This window comes from Panicum virgatum, chromosome 3N (genome assembly GCF_016808335.1).
Source record: "Panicum virgatum strain AP13 chromosome 3N, P.virgatum_v5, whole genome shotgun sequence".
NCBI classification, from domain to species: Eukaryota; Viridiplantae; Streptophyta; class Magnoliopsida; order Poales; family Poaceae; genus Panicum; species Panicum virgatum.
Genome location: NC_053147.1, coordinates 57,502,286 through 57,517,848, shown reverse-complemented (window position 1 = coordinate 57,517,848; position 15,563 = coordinate 57,502,286). Strand labels below are relative to the sequence as shown.

Below are 15,563 nucleotides of genomic sequence, written 5' to 3'. Positions count from 1 at the left end.
CCGTGACCCAGCTAGGGCCTCAGGGCTCGGACGCCGTTACTACTCGGCGCGTCTCCGTGACTCCACCAGCGACCCTGCTCGGGGTCTGGGTGCCACTTACGACCTGGCGTGTCTCTATGACCCAGCCAGGGCCTCAGGGCTCGGACGCCGTTACTACTCGGTGCGTCTCCGTGACTCCGCCAGCGACCCTGCTCGGGGGCTGGGCGCCACTTACGACCCGGCGTGTCTCCATGACCCAGCCAGGGCCTCAGGACTCGGACGCCGGAACCACTCAGAAAGTCTCAGTGACTCAAACCAGGGCTTCAGGGTCAGGGAACCGAGTTGGATTCACATGTTACGGCTATCTCGAGGTAGCTAAGGACCGGTACCCTTGGGGGATCGGTGTAACAAAAAAGTTTGCTTAGTGCTCAGGCATTCGGACTGACAATAGTTAAAGATTAGTTCTTTGACCCTCGAAATGCTTCTCCAAAATCTTCCGAGGCTCGGGGGCTACACCCAACGGGTGCGCCCAGGGGCGCATCCCGTTCTGGATCTACAACAACGACGAACATTTATAATGAGCACTGAAGGACTTCGTTCAGTACGACAAGGTTCAAACTCGGCCCTCCAGCGCTCGGGGGCTTGACGGAGGTAGATCTATCTACCTCCCTGCCGAGTGGGGTCCCCGAACCCGGGAGACTACCCTACTCGGTGACTCGGCTACGACTACTCGGCGTGCAGGAATCGGCTGTGCGCGGAAAGGATCTTCAGTAGATCAGGATGAGAGGCTCCAGCTAAAAGCCCGGATATCTAGGGATCTTAACCGACCTCCTTCTTTGTAAAACAACCCGAGCATACCTTCCTTGTACCCCTACGACTCCTAGTCTATATAAAGGAGGCGTAGGAAGACCCATAGAGACCTCTTCTTTTTCTCAGCATTCCACAAACCCTAATACAACCCCGAACACAGGACGTAGGGTATTATGCACATCGCGGCCCGAACCTATCTAAGTCCCTGCGTCTTCGTGTTACCATCGAGCTCTTGGTCCTGAGATCCCCATCCTGAAATTCTACCGCCGGGTACACCCCTGGTGGACTAGCTGGAATAACAATCCGACATCAAGAAAGTTGCAAATGAATTCTATATTGAACTAAGAGTATAAGCAATCTTGGATGATCTATACCGTAGAGTTTTTGTGTGCCGGCATCTGGAATAGACGCTCTTGATGTGAAAAAGGTCTCAAAGGTGCTGATCTCTCAAGTGTGGAAACTGTAGCCTACTATGGGAAGTCGACAAGATAATATAGAAAGGAAAGTAATTAATTTTCGACCATTGGTTAGCATATTGTTCCATTTTAGTGTGTCAACTATAAACACATTATTTGGGTCAATAGGGATGAAAGATCAGTTGAGAAAATAAACATGGTCATGGGTTCCCGAGCCACCAGAACCTATTGCTCAGCACGGCATGAGAGCATGCAGTTCCCTTATGTGGTAACCCTAGCTCATGAATTTCTACCTTAGGTTATTCTTGACTATTATATTTTCTGAAACAAAACAACCAGAGAAGTGCCAATAACCAAGCCATGTAACCTTTTTTTTATAAAAAAAGTAAGTGCTAGCTATGCTCGTGTTGAGATCGAACGGCTCATACGTCTTGAGTTCTCTTCTACCTTCAGCAACTAACACGGTCTTCCTTTTGCACGAGATCCAACAAAGAGCCCTAATGCACAAATTTCGTCAGCTGTGGTACCTCCGGAGGGGATCTTTCACCAACGGCATACCAAATTTTGTTTTATTGCGGACCACATTTTGTATTAAGCCGCATGCTCTTTGCCAAACATACATCAGGATTACTCCGTCCATCCAAAATTGAATGCAATTCTTACTCCCCAAAAAGTCAAGTAGTTTCAAATTTAACCAAATTTATACAAAATAATATTGATATTTATGTTACAAAATAAGTATCATCAAATAATCATGTAATAATACTAAATCTATTTAAAGATATAAATGTTAGCAATTTTTTTATATAAATTTGGTCAAACTTGAAACTGTTTGACTTATTAGAAAGCGAGAGTTGCATTCTTTTGTGGACTGAGGGAATAAGTATAGGCACCAACCAAACAGTCTCGGAACCTGCCTACCTACTGTAGATTGCTTATGCAGTTTTTTACCCGTGGTGCTATTAATTGATCCACTCGGGTTTAAAGATCTACTAGTGCACGAATTGCATCGCATATCAATTTACCAAGGAAGATAAGAAGAAAAGTTTTAGTAATCCCAGGAGAATGGTGCCTAGGGCTTGGAGGCTAGGATAGTGAAGCAGCTAAATCAATGCTTTAAATAGCGGGCTATAGAATTTAGCGCCGGGTCCTCAAAACACTATTAGCGCTGCTATATAGCTCACTATAGCATGTTATTTTGCAATAGTCATAGCGGCAGCTCCATGAAAACCAGTATAGTGCCGATATAGTGCCGATATAGCACCGCTACAGCCTGCTATTAAAATATTTGTGGCAAATAGCTGGCTGCTGAGGCTAATTCTTTAAAAGAAAAGAAAAAAGAAAGGCTGCTGAGTAGGGTGTGGGGTCAGCCGGGCGGGCAAGCAGAGCCCGCGGTGCCGGGCTGGGGGGTGAGCCCGACGCGGCACAAGCCGCCAGCAGCCAGGCCACGATAAAAAGGTCTGCCACCCTAACCTGTGGTTCTCAGAGTCTCGAGCTTGCCCATCCAGTTAAGCAAGCTTCCTCCCTCTGTCGCCGCGCCGCCTCCACCAACGCTTTCCCCCTTTCCCCCTCCAGCGCCGGCCGTCCCTAACCCCAAGAAAGAGAAGCTCCCGGATCCAAATCAAACTTCCCTCCGCCTTCCGGCGTCCTACTCCTACCCTCCCGGCGTGGCTTTTATTTCCACCCAAGATTAGCCCCCAGCCCAAGCCCAACTCATTCAGCTCGGTCTCGATGGAAACCGATGACGCCGCTGCCAAGCTTCGGATGACCAACGACGACGCGGTGGAGGAGGTGCGCCTCAGAAGCCTCCGCAGGAGGAGCTGGCCCATCAAGCAGGTGATGGAGGACATGCGTAGCGGGCAGTGGGAGCTGCGTCGCAAGGCCTACGCCTACCGCAGGCTGAAGGCCAACGCCGGCCTCGCCGAGGTTGACCCATGGAATCTCTCGCCGGAATTCGCCATGCCGAAGGAGACGAGGAGGTCGAGCCTGCGGACACATTCTGGGTACTGGGAAGAAAAAGAAGATGAGTTCATCGCGATCCGCTCCAAGGGAGGACGAGAAGTCTCGTCCTCGGCCTCCAGGTCGCCGTCCTACCAAGGGGTTAGGAGGACCCTGGCCTGGAGTTTTACGATCACAACGGCACCAAGATGGACTGGGTCATGCACGAGTACCAGCATCTCGACGACAAAATGTTTCTCCAGGTAACAGAGACATCGTTGCATCTGCGTGCTGAGAGATATATTATATATATAAGTTATTGCCGCTTCAGAAATAGACATACAGTTTATTAGATTTTCTATGACCATCCCAAATAACACCATTGATAAATGCCGCCTCTAGCGTCCATTAATTTGGCCCATGCGTTCTCCTTACTTGTAGGAGGATGTAGTTGTTCGTAAGGTATTCAACCAAAAAAATACAGATCGGGTCCCCTCTTATTTCAAGAAATTTGATGATGCCTTGGAAGATTACCATGAAGCACTCGTCAAGCGCGGTAACACCCCCGGACAACCCCCCCCCCCCCCCTCCCCCCGGCGCCGGGCAATACCTCATTATTATCTACTCCTCCCATTCCAAATTATAGGTCGCTTAGATACACAGTTTTTACAATGTATCTGCACATACGTTATGTCTAGTTAGATTTCTCAAAACGACCTATAATTTGAAACAAAAGGAAGGAGTACGATGATTCTCCTTCTTAAGTTTTTGGCCAACAATTTGTTATTATAATCTTGTAAAAGTCACATCCAATTGCATTTACAGGCTTGTTGCTTAGATGCCCTGCACGCATATTTCCCTAGCTTATATGTGCCCAGCCTAGAGTTTAAGCACGTATTAGCTAGGACCCAAAAGACTTCTCTTTTGGTCAGATTCGTGAAGAAAGCTATTACACCAACACATTTGATTTAATGGACTACACAATGCAAGGTTGTATCATAGCACATATGCTAAATTAGAACACCAAGGGTGCTCTTTGCAAAAGGATTAGACTAGTAGGATGGTAAAGATCAGCTATTTTAGTTGTTGGGGGGGGGGGGGGTTGTTAATATGCAATTCTAGGTGACTTGAAGGGTGGCATTTGCATTTTTTTAAAATATTAGCTCTTCCACAGCTAAACAACAATCATTGCCTCCGGGTCTGTGTAAGGCAGGTAGGATCCTGAAGCTGATCAGGGAGCTGGATTTTGGAATGGTGGACCCAACTCTGTCTCACATCCCTGGGATGCTATTTGAATTTGCGAAGTCTGCAGATGACCCTAACCTGTACTGCTGATGCTTTTGATGAATTGTTGAGAGACAAATCAACGAGATCAAGAGCTCTGCATCTTTTTGTTTCTGCATGGGTAATGTAGGTGTTGTGGAAGACAAGAAACGACATGGTGTTTAACTCAAAGCTGGTGAGTTTCCCTTGGTGACGGTGCACAAGATGATGATATTCCTGAATCACAGGATGTCACTTCATGTGGTTTGCTTCAGATGGACAAACCACGTGTTAGAATAATCATTAACAAGATTCTGCCAAAATTGCAATTATTTTGGCGTTAGCTGCTGTTTTGTTTCATTCTATTGTGGCAGTGCTCTCTTTTTATCTCTCCACCATGTGTTTAGGGTTGTGCTTAGTAGAGGTGATCCTTCATTTCTTTCCCTTGATGTGTAGAGCTGCTCGTTCGTACTCTAAACTGTACGCTGTGAAGTTGGCAACCCCAACAGGTTTCGGCCTTGTGTAAACTCTGTTAAGCTTTCTAATGAAGCTGGGCAATGTCTTTGGTCGACGAAACCTTTTGCAAGGTGAATGCATTGTTCTACATGTGCACCTTATTAGGTTCTTATGCACACCTTACATCCCATGTTATTTTACACTATGTATAATTGCACTTCTACTGATTTGCTAGAAGTACATACAAAATGGCAAATTTGGAAGATAGGTGCCCATGTCTTCGCTGACATATATTCGGTAGAAGATTCTACATAAAAACAAGCATACAATTTTCATGTTTTTTTCCACATCCCTCTTATTGTATTAAAATTTTTAACTCCCGTAGCAACGCACGGGCATTACACCTAGTAAGTTTTGAAGAAGGAAAATGACCACAAACAAGATATAGAAATAATAAAAACACGATTCGATACAAATAAGAAAAATAAATATCCCATACACTCAAGTTTAGACGCTCTTCCTATAACAAAACTTTTCACTCCAGAGTTGGCATTCAATGGGGGCATATACCCCCCCCCCCCCCCCTCTAATTTTCTAGTTTACTTGAATTAAATCTAGCTCAACTTAGAAAACTCTGCATACCAATAAGTTAGTTTGTAAGAGTAAAAGTCATATGTAGATTTGTCTGAAAATATCATACTATTAGATATAACTATAAGCTAATAAAAACTTAGATAATGGAGTTAAGTATTTAAAACTGCACGGCGGAGATTCTGCATAGCATTGTCCATTAAACTAAGAGAAGAAACATCTGTACATCCTTAATGCCACCAAGGTGTTGTGAACGGAGCTAGATTCTTTATGGTAGAGCCTATCCACTAGGTTTTAGTCTTAAATGCATGCACGTATTTTTTTTGGCTAATTATTATTTAATTAGTTGTTCAAACTAAAGTTGGTATGGTCTCGTGGAGGCGCCCACAAAAATATATAACATGGTGAGTACATATGTAACATGTTGCATATATGTCTATATTTTATTTTCTTAAAAAATATTACTAAAGTGCTAACTTGAAAAATAAGCTTGCCATTTTCATCCTTTAACACGCTCCAATTCGTGCTCTTAGGATCTTGCCTTACTAAACAATTTTCTTCCAACAACATAGACTGTTTAAAATTGTTTATTTGGATATGATGTACAATTACAATCTGTAGTATGAATCCAGGCTGCCCATCTCACGTGCGCTCATCGGGACCTGCTCACGTGCGCTCATCGGGCTCTGGCTCATCAGAACAGGGCGGCACCACTACGACTCCCACCTCCATATGATGTCCAAGAGGAGGAAGATGACGGCTGATCGATGACCCTTCTTCTCACGCCTGCGATATGTCCTTTTGCTAGCCCTTTCTGTTGAATGTCTGGATATTAGCCTTTTTCTGGATGTTTGAGCACTTTTAAACTCTGTCTGTATGGTTTCTCCACCCAGGATCCCTGGTGTGCGAGTATCAGTTGCTGAATTTTCTAGCTTGAAAGTCAGGTCTAGAAAATTAGGCCTTACCTCTATCTCTGTCGCTACTCTTCTCTGTACCTCTTACCCTGATGGGTTTGGGGTTCTGAATGCTTTAATTCCGTTTCTGTTGGAATGGAATTGGGGAGGTGCCACGTTTAAAAAAAAATCCAGGCTGCCCATGACCCAAAAATCATATTTTGTGTTAAGTTTGATATATATAGACATACTTTTGAGGCGCCTTAGGTTTAAAAAATGTGGCTGTTAACTTTTGTTTTCTGGAATTCATCGAAAACCGAATCTTAAAATGTGCAGCTGCAAGTGAGATTTCGGACTTACGATGCGTAGCAAACACACAGTTCCATTAATAGTACTGCTATCATCCACCATATTATATAGACCTTATTTTTGGATTTGAAACACAGCGGGGTGGTGGCGCAGTTGGCTAGCGCGTAGGTCTCATAGCTATTGAGTTATCCTGAGGTCGAGAGTTCGAGCCTCTCTCACCCCATTTTTTTAACACTTTTGGATCTCGAAATATTTAATTTTCTTGTTCTTTTTGGATAGCTTTTTACCTATTAATTTTTTAAGTGTTATCTGCGCAAAAGTGTTCATGCCGGAATAGAGATTTCATAAGGAGGAAGAAAACTGTATTAAAAAAGTGCGCCTCCCCACGTTTGTGCAAAGTGTTATTACCCATTATGTTATTAGGAAAGCTGCAGCATTTGTTGACATGGGTGCTAAGAAAAGTTCAAAGACAAGGCGTCAAAGGCACCCAAGTCGACAGATCGTAATGCATAACTTTCTTGTTCTTTTATGGTCATGCATGCTAGCGTCATGTTTGTCAGCATCGCTGCAAGACAGCAAGAGTCATGGCTAATGTGAAATTAAACGAGGTTACGAGGAAGAGGACCCTATGCTGATACTTTTTCCTCAGACAGCGATGGTGCTGTACGTGGGAGCTCACAGCGATCACTGCCTTCTCTTCCTCGGCCTCAGGCGTACCTACCGCCTGATACTGTGCGTCTTCATCTTGAGATTATGCCAGTGATTTCTTGTTTTAGTACGAAAGGTCTGGATTGCTTGCCTGTCTTTGTAGTTTCTGTTGCATTTGATTTCAGGTCGCGCTGATGCCACGTACTATAGTAGTAGGTTCTGTAGAAAATAGAGACCAGAGCCATTTGTTCAAGGCAAGAAAGCACAAATTGCCTGGCTTCCTAGGTATGTAGTGAATGCCCGTCGCGCTCACTCGGCAGCGTCCTCACGACTGTGTCAGCTGGTTAATTAATTTGGAGCAACAAACTACCATTATGCAGGTAGAGCATGAATCCTAGAGTTAGCACCCGCTCCAAATAAAGCGAGGAATAATTGACATGAATTCCACACGGAACTGTCCACACGCCCAATTATTTGGAAAATAGATTCCCAATCATTTGTTGCGAACAATAGAGGCATGAATTCGTGGTGGGTGATGAACATGAATTGATATGTGAAGTCGGAGCCGGAGCCAGTTTTTGTGGCTCCTCCATGCACGGCAAAAAAATGGCTCTAGCTCCACTATCACGGCAGCAGAAGCCGCTCCACTGTCCCGGTCGTTTGGTTGGAGCTCCAGTGCCGAGGCTGATGTGGCGCAAGCAGGAGCCGGAGCCGAAGCTCCACCAAACGGGGCCCAAGTGTTTTGCACGCGGGGGTCGGTGTTTTTTTGCTGCCAATATTTTGTGCTTCTTCAGATTATGGCTGTGATTTAGTAGTTCTAGACTTCTAGAAGAAAGGTCTGAACTGCTAACCTGTCTTGCACTTTCTTTTGTTGCATTCGATTTCGTCAGTGCACGGAGACCCGGGAAATTCAGCTTGCATTTGATGCCATGTTGATAGGCTCTCGAGAAGATAAGTACTAGTTAGTTTCAAAAAGAAGACAAGTACCGGACAGCGGAAAAGGAAAAAAAATCAAAGCTAGAATGTCAAGGCAACGGACCGATGACCAAGTTGTCAGGTCAAAAATACTGCAAGAATGTGTAGAATCACATAGTACCATGGTCGTAATAGGTGTACTAACTTGACTCGCTTAATTAAGCTCAAGTCCCTCTGCATAATAGAGGCACTCTGTCACTGCCATGTGGGCCCGGTTACAATCAGGCACATATGGTAGTGGCACGAGTCCGCCTGAAATGAATTCGTGATGATGGTGTTCAAGTGCAAGTGTCCCTGACCGACAGTGCAGACGGTGTACAAATTCCTGTCTCTGCGCCTGGGCCCGGGGGACCCTCTGATTGATGGAATGTCCTCGCAAGACTGTTCAAATTCAGACGTGGGCGGGCCCCGCCGGGCAGCCAGCCAGTCAAATGGCGCGAACGGCGCACCTAACCCCTCCCGCCAACTACCCACAGACCCCACCCGCGTGCTCGTCGTCTCCCCGCTCCCGCCGTGTTTGACCTCCTCCTACCGCCGATCTCTGACCGACCGCAGCTTCTTCAGCCAGCCCCCCCGCCCGCCTTCGATCGCCATCTGGCCATGCCGCGCCATTAAACAAAGAACATGGGAGCTGGTGCTGCAGCCTGCAGCCACCGACCGCCGTTTCCCTTTCTTGACCCGATCTCGCCTCCTTCCTACCCCGGCGGCCTGGTGCCTGCACTGCAGGAAGGATATATAGGTAGTAGGCGAGACCAGTCCACACAGAAACTAGCGAGGAAGCAGCCGAGAAGAAGGGTCCGGTGAGCTCTGCTTGGCGGCCATGGCGCGCGGCGATTGAGTGAACCCGAGTCGGCGCGGCGGGGGTTGCCGCCGGTGAGTTCTCGATGCCACTCTGCTCTGCTTGCTCTGTAATAATTCTTCTGCCCGAGCACGATCGCACATGGACTCGGAGAATCGGAGTCATGTTCTAGAGAATCGGAGCTTGCTCGATCGCATGGACTCGGCCTGAAACCATTTTCGTCCCCTGCAGATTTGCTCTGAAATCAATCACTCTGCTCCACGGAACAATCGGCAAGGTGGCCTGGTCTCCCATGGAGGTGCAGATGGCCGCTCCAATCGCCAAGTCAGTCGGGTGCAGCATGCCGCCTCGTCATCACGGCGGCGCGAAGCCCGTCCCTGGCTACCTCAGGCCGGCGGCGGGCTCCTGCCACCACGTCTGCAAGTACGGCGGCATGCACGCGTTCGAGGACAAGGAGGCGACCAAGAAGCCCCACCGGAAGAAGCAGCCGCCGGCGGCTGCCCCGGAGAGCCAGAGCAGGGTGATGGTCAAGGTGCGGTCCGTGTTCCGGCGGCGCGTCGGGGACTCCAGCAGGGCTGCTGCCGAGAAGGCGGCCGCCGCCTCCACCAGCAAAGCCAAGGATGGAGCCGGCGAGAGCGTGGAGTGGAAGGACATCGTGGCCTACGACACCACGGTTCCACTTCCACCCCATGGATCGTCTCCACAGCCTGATGACAAGGTCTCGGCCCCCGTCGCCGGTTCCGGCGATGCCGGGAAGAAGAAGGATGCGGCGGCGACGAAGGGGAAGAAGTCACACGGCAAGGCCAGCAAGATCACCGGACAGGTGGATGCTGCAGAAACCACTCAACATGAAACGCTGGACAAGAAGAGCGCAAAGCCTCCGAAAGGGAAGAAGAAACCCATGGCGGCGCTGCTCGTCGATGAAAAGATGGCGATTGATCAAGAGCTGCTCCACGGGTACCAAGCCCTTTCCCCTTCCCTGATGCAAAGCCGGGCAAGCCTCCTGCGCGACGTTGAGCAAGAGATGGTTCGTGATGAAGCTGCCAATGCCGGCCAAGCTCCACGGGTACCATGCTCTCTTGATGAGGAGGAGTACGCCGCCACCGCCGCAGCCGAAACGAGCAGGCCGATCCCGGCGCACCGTAGGGTGAAGAGCATGGGCATCGGCAGCAGCCGGTCGGCGCTGCACCCGTTCGCCCGACAGGCGAGCAAGAACTCGTCGGGCGCCTTCAAGCTGCGCTCCAGCAGGAGCACCAGGGCGCCGGCCGTGGCGGCGGAGGAGGAGAAGCCGGCGAGGCTGAGGTCCCGGAGGGGCGAGGACGCTTCGTCGGGGAGCGCCAGCAGAGGCATCCAGCTCAGGATCAGGAGCCTCCGGCGGCGAGGTGTAGGTGGGTCTGGTGGCGCCGGCGCCGGCATCTTTGTCGTGCCGGCGGTGGCGCTGAGGCACCAGAAGACACTGGAGAAGAAGAGGAGCCAGAGGCTGTACAACAACCTGATCGAGGAGACGGCGAGCAAGCTCGTGAAGACGAGGAAGAGCAGGGTGAAGGCCCTGGTGGGGGCCTTTGAGTCCGTCATCTCCAAGATCGCCAAGTAGCCAGGAAGCAGCAGGCATTTCTAGTAATACACGGTGCAGAGTTTAATTTCGTCGTGCATTTTTTTGTTGATCTGGAGTGAGTTTGTGCTCCTTGTTGGTTCACTCAGGGTTGAACCGGGACTCTGTGCAGTGCAGGGATGTGTCGGAAAGTTTGGTGATCATGCATTCAGACATCAACCTGTGTTGTGCAATGTGAAAAACAAGTTCGGCTCTTGCAAAAAGTTTGTTTAAAGAAAAACCTTAAAGATAAGGCGTCATTTTGTTTTGGATCCATCAACTCCTATACCATTGAACATAAACCCCCTACCTACCAAAACTGTTCACTCTAATTCATCTAGAGAAATTCGACTCCTACATATGAATGTTGTATAACCACTCAATAATTGCGCGGCAGGTCACTGAGCAAAGACAGTCCATTATGTGTGAAAAAGAACAGTTTTACTTGACCCTGTTTGGACCCCCTTGCTAAAGTTAAGTTGCTAAAGTTTAGCAATTTTGGATCCAAGAATATCCTACTAAATCTTGCTAAAATTTAGTTGGACCTAAAAATGAGTTTTAGTCATTAGCCAGTCAAGAGTTGCTAAAATTTGCTAAAAGTATGAAAAACCCAAAATACCCCCGCAATAACTCCACCCACCAGTCTTGGGGGAAACAAAAGTTTAGCAGCCTAAGCTTTAGTTTGCTAAAAAAAACTTCAAATTTTAGGATAAGATTCAATTCATCTTGATATCAAGGTCCCAAGGCATACAAATTACTGAATCTTGTAAATGAACACTACAGTTTATCATCAGTCATGCACAGACAACGTGGAGCTGAAATGAAATACAACAGCAGCACTTGGATGCAAGTTCAAAAGAAATGCACAAGCCAATAGGCAATAGCCTCTGAAGTCCCCATCGTGTGATCATTGTATGGTGATATGCATCATTGCCAGCCCAATTTACAAATACGGACCTGACAGACCAAACTAGTGAAATTCATACTACAACAGATTTGTCAGTTCTGTTTGATGGATAAAAATGAACACTGAGAATCTGAGACATCAGATTAGCTCCAGCTATTGGGCACGAGTTGATCTTCATCTCATAGCTTGGGCAAGGCATTCAGTTATGGTCTCACTGGTTCCTCCCAATTGTGTTCTTCTGGGCTTCCTTTTGAAGACTGCAGGTCTGCAACACAGCACGTTTAATTTGTTACAACATAAACATTTTTGTCTGCCAGTGACAGAAAATGTGATATTGAAATACCTGCTCCCCTGTGAGCTGAGACAAGTTGGAGGCAAAGTCTAGATAGTCCTAGTTTCTACCAGATTTACATCCTCGTCAATAAACAGCATCACAGCTGTCATCACAAGGCTGTTAAATTCATGAAGAAAATGTCAACTATTAGATTATGCAACATAGCATTCTTAGTGTTCTAAGATATCAGTAAGCTGGCAGGGAATTAGATGCATGATCATAATCTGAAATAAGTAATAATATATGGAAATAATCAATCTCCCAAAGTGCCAATACCACAATGCTACAGGCCACAACCAGTATCCAGTAAGATAGGTAAATGTAAGGTCACGCCTACAATACTGAATATATTTACAGATTTCATCTATTGCTAATGACCACTTGGAAGTTTAAATACATGGTGTAAAGACAACCTTGTATTTGGATTTCCCAATACTAACAATCACTACCAACAGAAATTTGAGTATATTTTCTGGTGACGAAACTCAAGCTAACCTACATACAAACATTATGTAGAAACTTTTATCCTATAACATGGAAGGGGCAGTATGAGGATGGCTATATATAAGGATTCGATAATGATCGAGGTATTTTTGAATAGCTGAGGGGCAGAGTTAGCACTAGCAAATAAATGTATACTGTACTACACTTCCGCAAAATATATTAACTAAAAAAATAACTTAAAATCCAAACCTGTAAATAGTAATAATAAATAGGCAGAAGTAGAAGCCAAGCTTGATCATCCTGTACTTCTTCTCGCCATTTAATTGTCTAAAAATTTCAGTGACATCTACCAGATGTTTCCGAGCCATGAACCTGGTTAGAAATATAATCATATGATTCTGGTTTATTATCATAACACAACAAAAAATTAACATGAAGGCACAAAACACATACAAACTTAAAATTTACAGAAAGGTTTGTTATATAGGCAAACATTAAAAGGGAATATGCAAAAACAAACCTTGCTTAGCTTTACAAAAATCTTATTACACAATTATGATCTGAACTAGCCCCAATGCCAAAGGAGAACTAAACCAAAGTCTAAATGAAGAAAAAAGAACTCAAAATGGACTAAAAAATCGAACTGAGATACTCCTGATCATCTATTTCAGCCATGAAAGACCAACAATTGGAAGGCCTACAAGGCTACAACCCTGCATAGCTTGGCTGTTAAATTACGTAAAGAGGGGGAAGGGGGATTTTCTACCACATGTAACAATTGAAAATGGAGAGATTTCCTTTATTCAATGGATTAAAATTAGTTGTTTTAACCAGACTAGAATTCGGTTACACTATATCCGTACCTTAACAAGAACATACTAAGATCCACTTTCAATAATCATCATTGTTAAGGTTAACTATATGTGGAATCAGTGATACATGCCACTAGCTGAATAATTCCACAAAAAATATCATCAGATGTTTTTAGCAAATAGTGGTGAAAAGCAAACTTTTCGTGTTGACAAATAAATTGCAAATGGCAGCTTCGGAGTTAATGTAGTCATATTGTAGCAATAATGAAAAGTAACAAATTTTGGTATAGAGGCTACAAAACCCGGGCAGGTGTAACACTATAATAGGTGCACTACCTTCTCGACTCTTAACACCTAGAACAACATTTTCAGATAAGGAAATGCTGCAAAGGCAGAGAAAAAACGGATGACCCAGAACAAGAGGAAAACTACAAATTCTCATCCTAGATAAAAGTATAATACCACCATCTCTAAATCCTATACTTGATAATATTCTTATTTAGCTGTTACATGAAGGTTTCTAGATAGTTTCAAAGTATTATTTCCATGTATAAAAAACAATCAAGAGGTGAATCCAGCCATGTACTGCATATAGTATCTAATGATGAAAGAACTATGCTAAAATTAACATAAAGACTGAGAGAAAGTAACACGTACAGTTTCACATGGTAGTAAGTTACAGGTGCCATGACTAAAAAGGGGAACCAATGTAGCGTCAAGAGGAATGAAGCACACAGGGCTGCTTGAAGTAAGTATTCTATAAGGACCACCGCATTGATGCGAGATGATGAATCATATGGGTTGATATAGTCATACTCCAAATCAGACAAACAGATAAGCTGGTATAAAAGCAGAGAGCAAAATCAGTGGAATAAATCAACAATATTGAACAAGCTACTAATAAGCAGGCTGATTGGTGCATAAATTATAGAATGAGGGAATCCGAAGAGTGTTGGATGCATCAACATATAAAGCCTAACACTCATGCTAGTTGGCAGAAACACATTAAGATCAATCAACCACATTTGTCATTTATTGATGTGGTGAGCCTAAAGTATCACTGATCAATAATGTTGAATTTGAGCTTTAGAGACTACAGCAATGATAATGCAAAGTGCCACTGACTACCAGGCTGGTTTCACACCAACTAAAGGAGTATACTCATGGCATGTGTGATTACATCCACCAAGTTCTAGCAGCCAGCACTAACATTCAAAACAGAACAATAAGAAGCTTCAAGCAGTGCAGTAGCAACATGTGTTTAACAAGATACAAAAGCCTTACAGTCTAAAATTTACCATATCAAAGCATATAAACATAAATATGTTACATCTATTCTCTTTGCGATTTAATAAAAGAACATAGTTGTCAGAAATCCTCAAGGACCAAAAAATGATTTTTCTGGCAGACTTCATCTCGTCCCCATCCTCGAAGGTACGAATGGCACTACAAGAACAGCACCGTTGACCAAACCCACCATCAAATTCCGTCAAATCCCCACGAACTACGGGCAGCCTTATCCCGAAACTGGGCAGAAGTTGGCCGGTTCCCCGCAAGATTTGGACTGGATTCGCCGTCAAAGTGTGATCTTTTAAGAGATGCAAAGGGGTAATCGTCGGGCTTGCCTGGTATGCGGTGAGGCCGATGAGGACCATGACGGAGGCGAAGGAGAAGAGCCACAGGATGAGCTCCACAGACATGGCAGCCGCACGGGACGAGTAATCCTCTGCTTTGTCAGCTCGGGAGCAATCGATCCAAGAAAGCTGGCGCCCCGCCCCCTCTGCTTCTTGGTGGAGTTCCGAAGGGAAGGGCCCTAGACCAGCCCGGTCGCTCCGTGCCCCGCGCGGTCACAATGGGCGCGGTGGCCGCCGGAAGCGGGAGAGGCGGCGGCGAGGTGGGGAGAGGGGAGAGGGGAGAGGGGAGAGGAGCAGGTAGGTCGCGGTTGGGTACTTGCGTGCGTGCGAGGAGTCGGTCAGAGGGTACAGACTGCCATTCGAAGGCAATGAAAAATTCCCTTGCAGCTGCTGACTACACAAACCCAATAATGTTGGCCTTTGAGCCTCTATCCTGTTGATTTTGTTATGAAGGAATTAGGGATTAGTGATCAATTCTATAATTAAGTAATTAATTAGATTAATGATATTATTATGATGTCACTAGGAAGTTACTATTCATGAAGGGGTCATCCCAAAGGGACATGTCCCTTGGGCCCTTGTCTCTTGGTCTTATATATAAACTCAATCAATCAATAGAGAGAACAATCTGTTCACTTTTATTGCACAATATGTTATCAGACACGTTGCCTTCCACTGAGAAGAAAGGCCGACGCACTGTTCCCTGGAGTAGTGGTTGGCGCCGTGGTTGAAGAACCCGACGAGAAGAACAGATAGAGGCCTAG

General features: G+C 45.8%; 3 protein-coding genes and 1 non-coding gene across 7 annotated transcripts; 3 read left to right on the top strand and 1 right to left on the bottom strand.

The window, feature by feature from the left end:
- Positions 1-2,681: 2,681 nt before the first annotated feature.
- Positions 2,682-4,992, top strand: LOC120666291. Of its 4 annotated transcripts, none has more exons than XM_039946110.1 (3): positions 2,682-3,406; positions 3,585-3,699; positions 4,357-4,992. In XM_039946110.1, the coding sequence occupies exons 1-3, from the start codon at positions 3,353-3,355 to the stop codon at positions 4,476-4,478; spliced, it is 291 nt and encodes a 96-aa protein (XP_039802044.1). In that variant the 5' UTR covers positions 2,682-3,352; the 3' UTR covers positions 4,479-4,992. The 4 variants fall into 4 exon arrangements, with proteins under 4 accessions (XP_039802044.1, XP_039802041.1, XP_039802043.1 ...); XM_039946108.1 differs by having other exon boundaries at positions 2,683-3,406; positions 4,558-4,982; XM_039946107.1 differs by lacking the exon at positions 3,585-3,699 and having other exon boundaries at positions 4,558-4,992.
- Positions 4,993-6,793: 1,801 nt separating this feature from the next.
- TRNAM-CAU lies at positions 6,794-6,878 on the top strand. The gene is given in 2 exon segments: positions 6,794-6,831; positions 6,843-6,878. It is a non-coding gene; the product is annotated as a tRNA-Met (tRNA).
- A 1,920-nt stretch (positions 6,879-8,798) lies between these two features.
- Positions 8,799-10,921, top strand: LOC120666290. Its single transcript, XM_039946106.1, has 2 exons — positions 8,799-9,151; positions 9,309-10,921. The coding sequence occupies exon 2, from the start codon at positions 9,370-9,372 to the stop codon at positions 10,669-10,671; it is 1,302 nt and encodes a 433-aa protein (XP_039802040.1). The 5' UTR covers positions 8,799-9,151; positions 9,309-9,369; the 3' UTR covers positions 10,672-10,921.
- Positions 10,922-11,422: 501 nt separating this feature from the next.
- Positions 11,423-15,147, bottom strand: LOC120666289 (protein cornichon homolog 1-like). The gene is made up of 5 exons (XM_039946105.1): positions 14,791-15,147; positions 13,823-14,004; positions 12,603-12,725; positions 11,919-12,026; positions 11,423-11,840 (listed from the first exon to the last, which is right to left on the bottom strand). The coding sequence occupies exons 1-4, from the start codon at positions 14,863-14,865 to the stop codon at positions 11,957-11,959; spliced, it is 450 nt and encodes a 149-aa protein (XP_039802039.1). The 5' UTR covers positions 14,866-15,147; the 3' UTR covers positions 11,423-11,840; positions 11,919-11,956.
- Between the last annotated feature and the right edge of the window lie 416 nt (positions 15,148-15,563).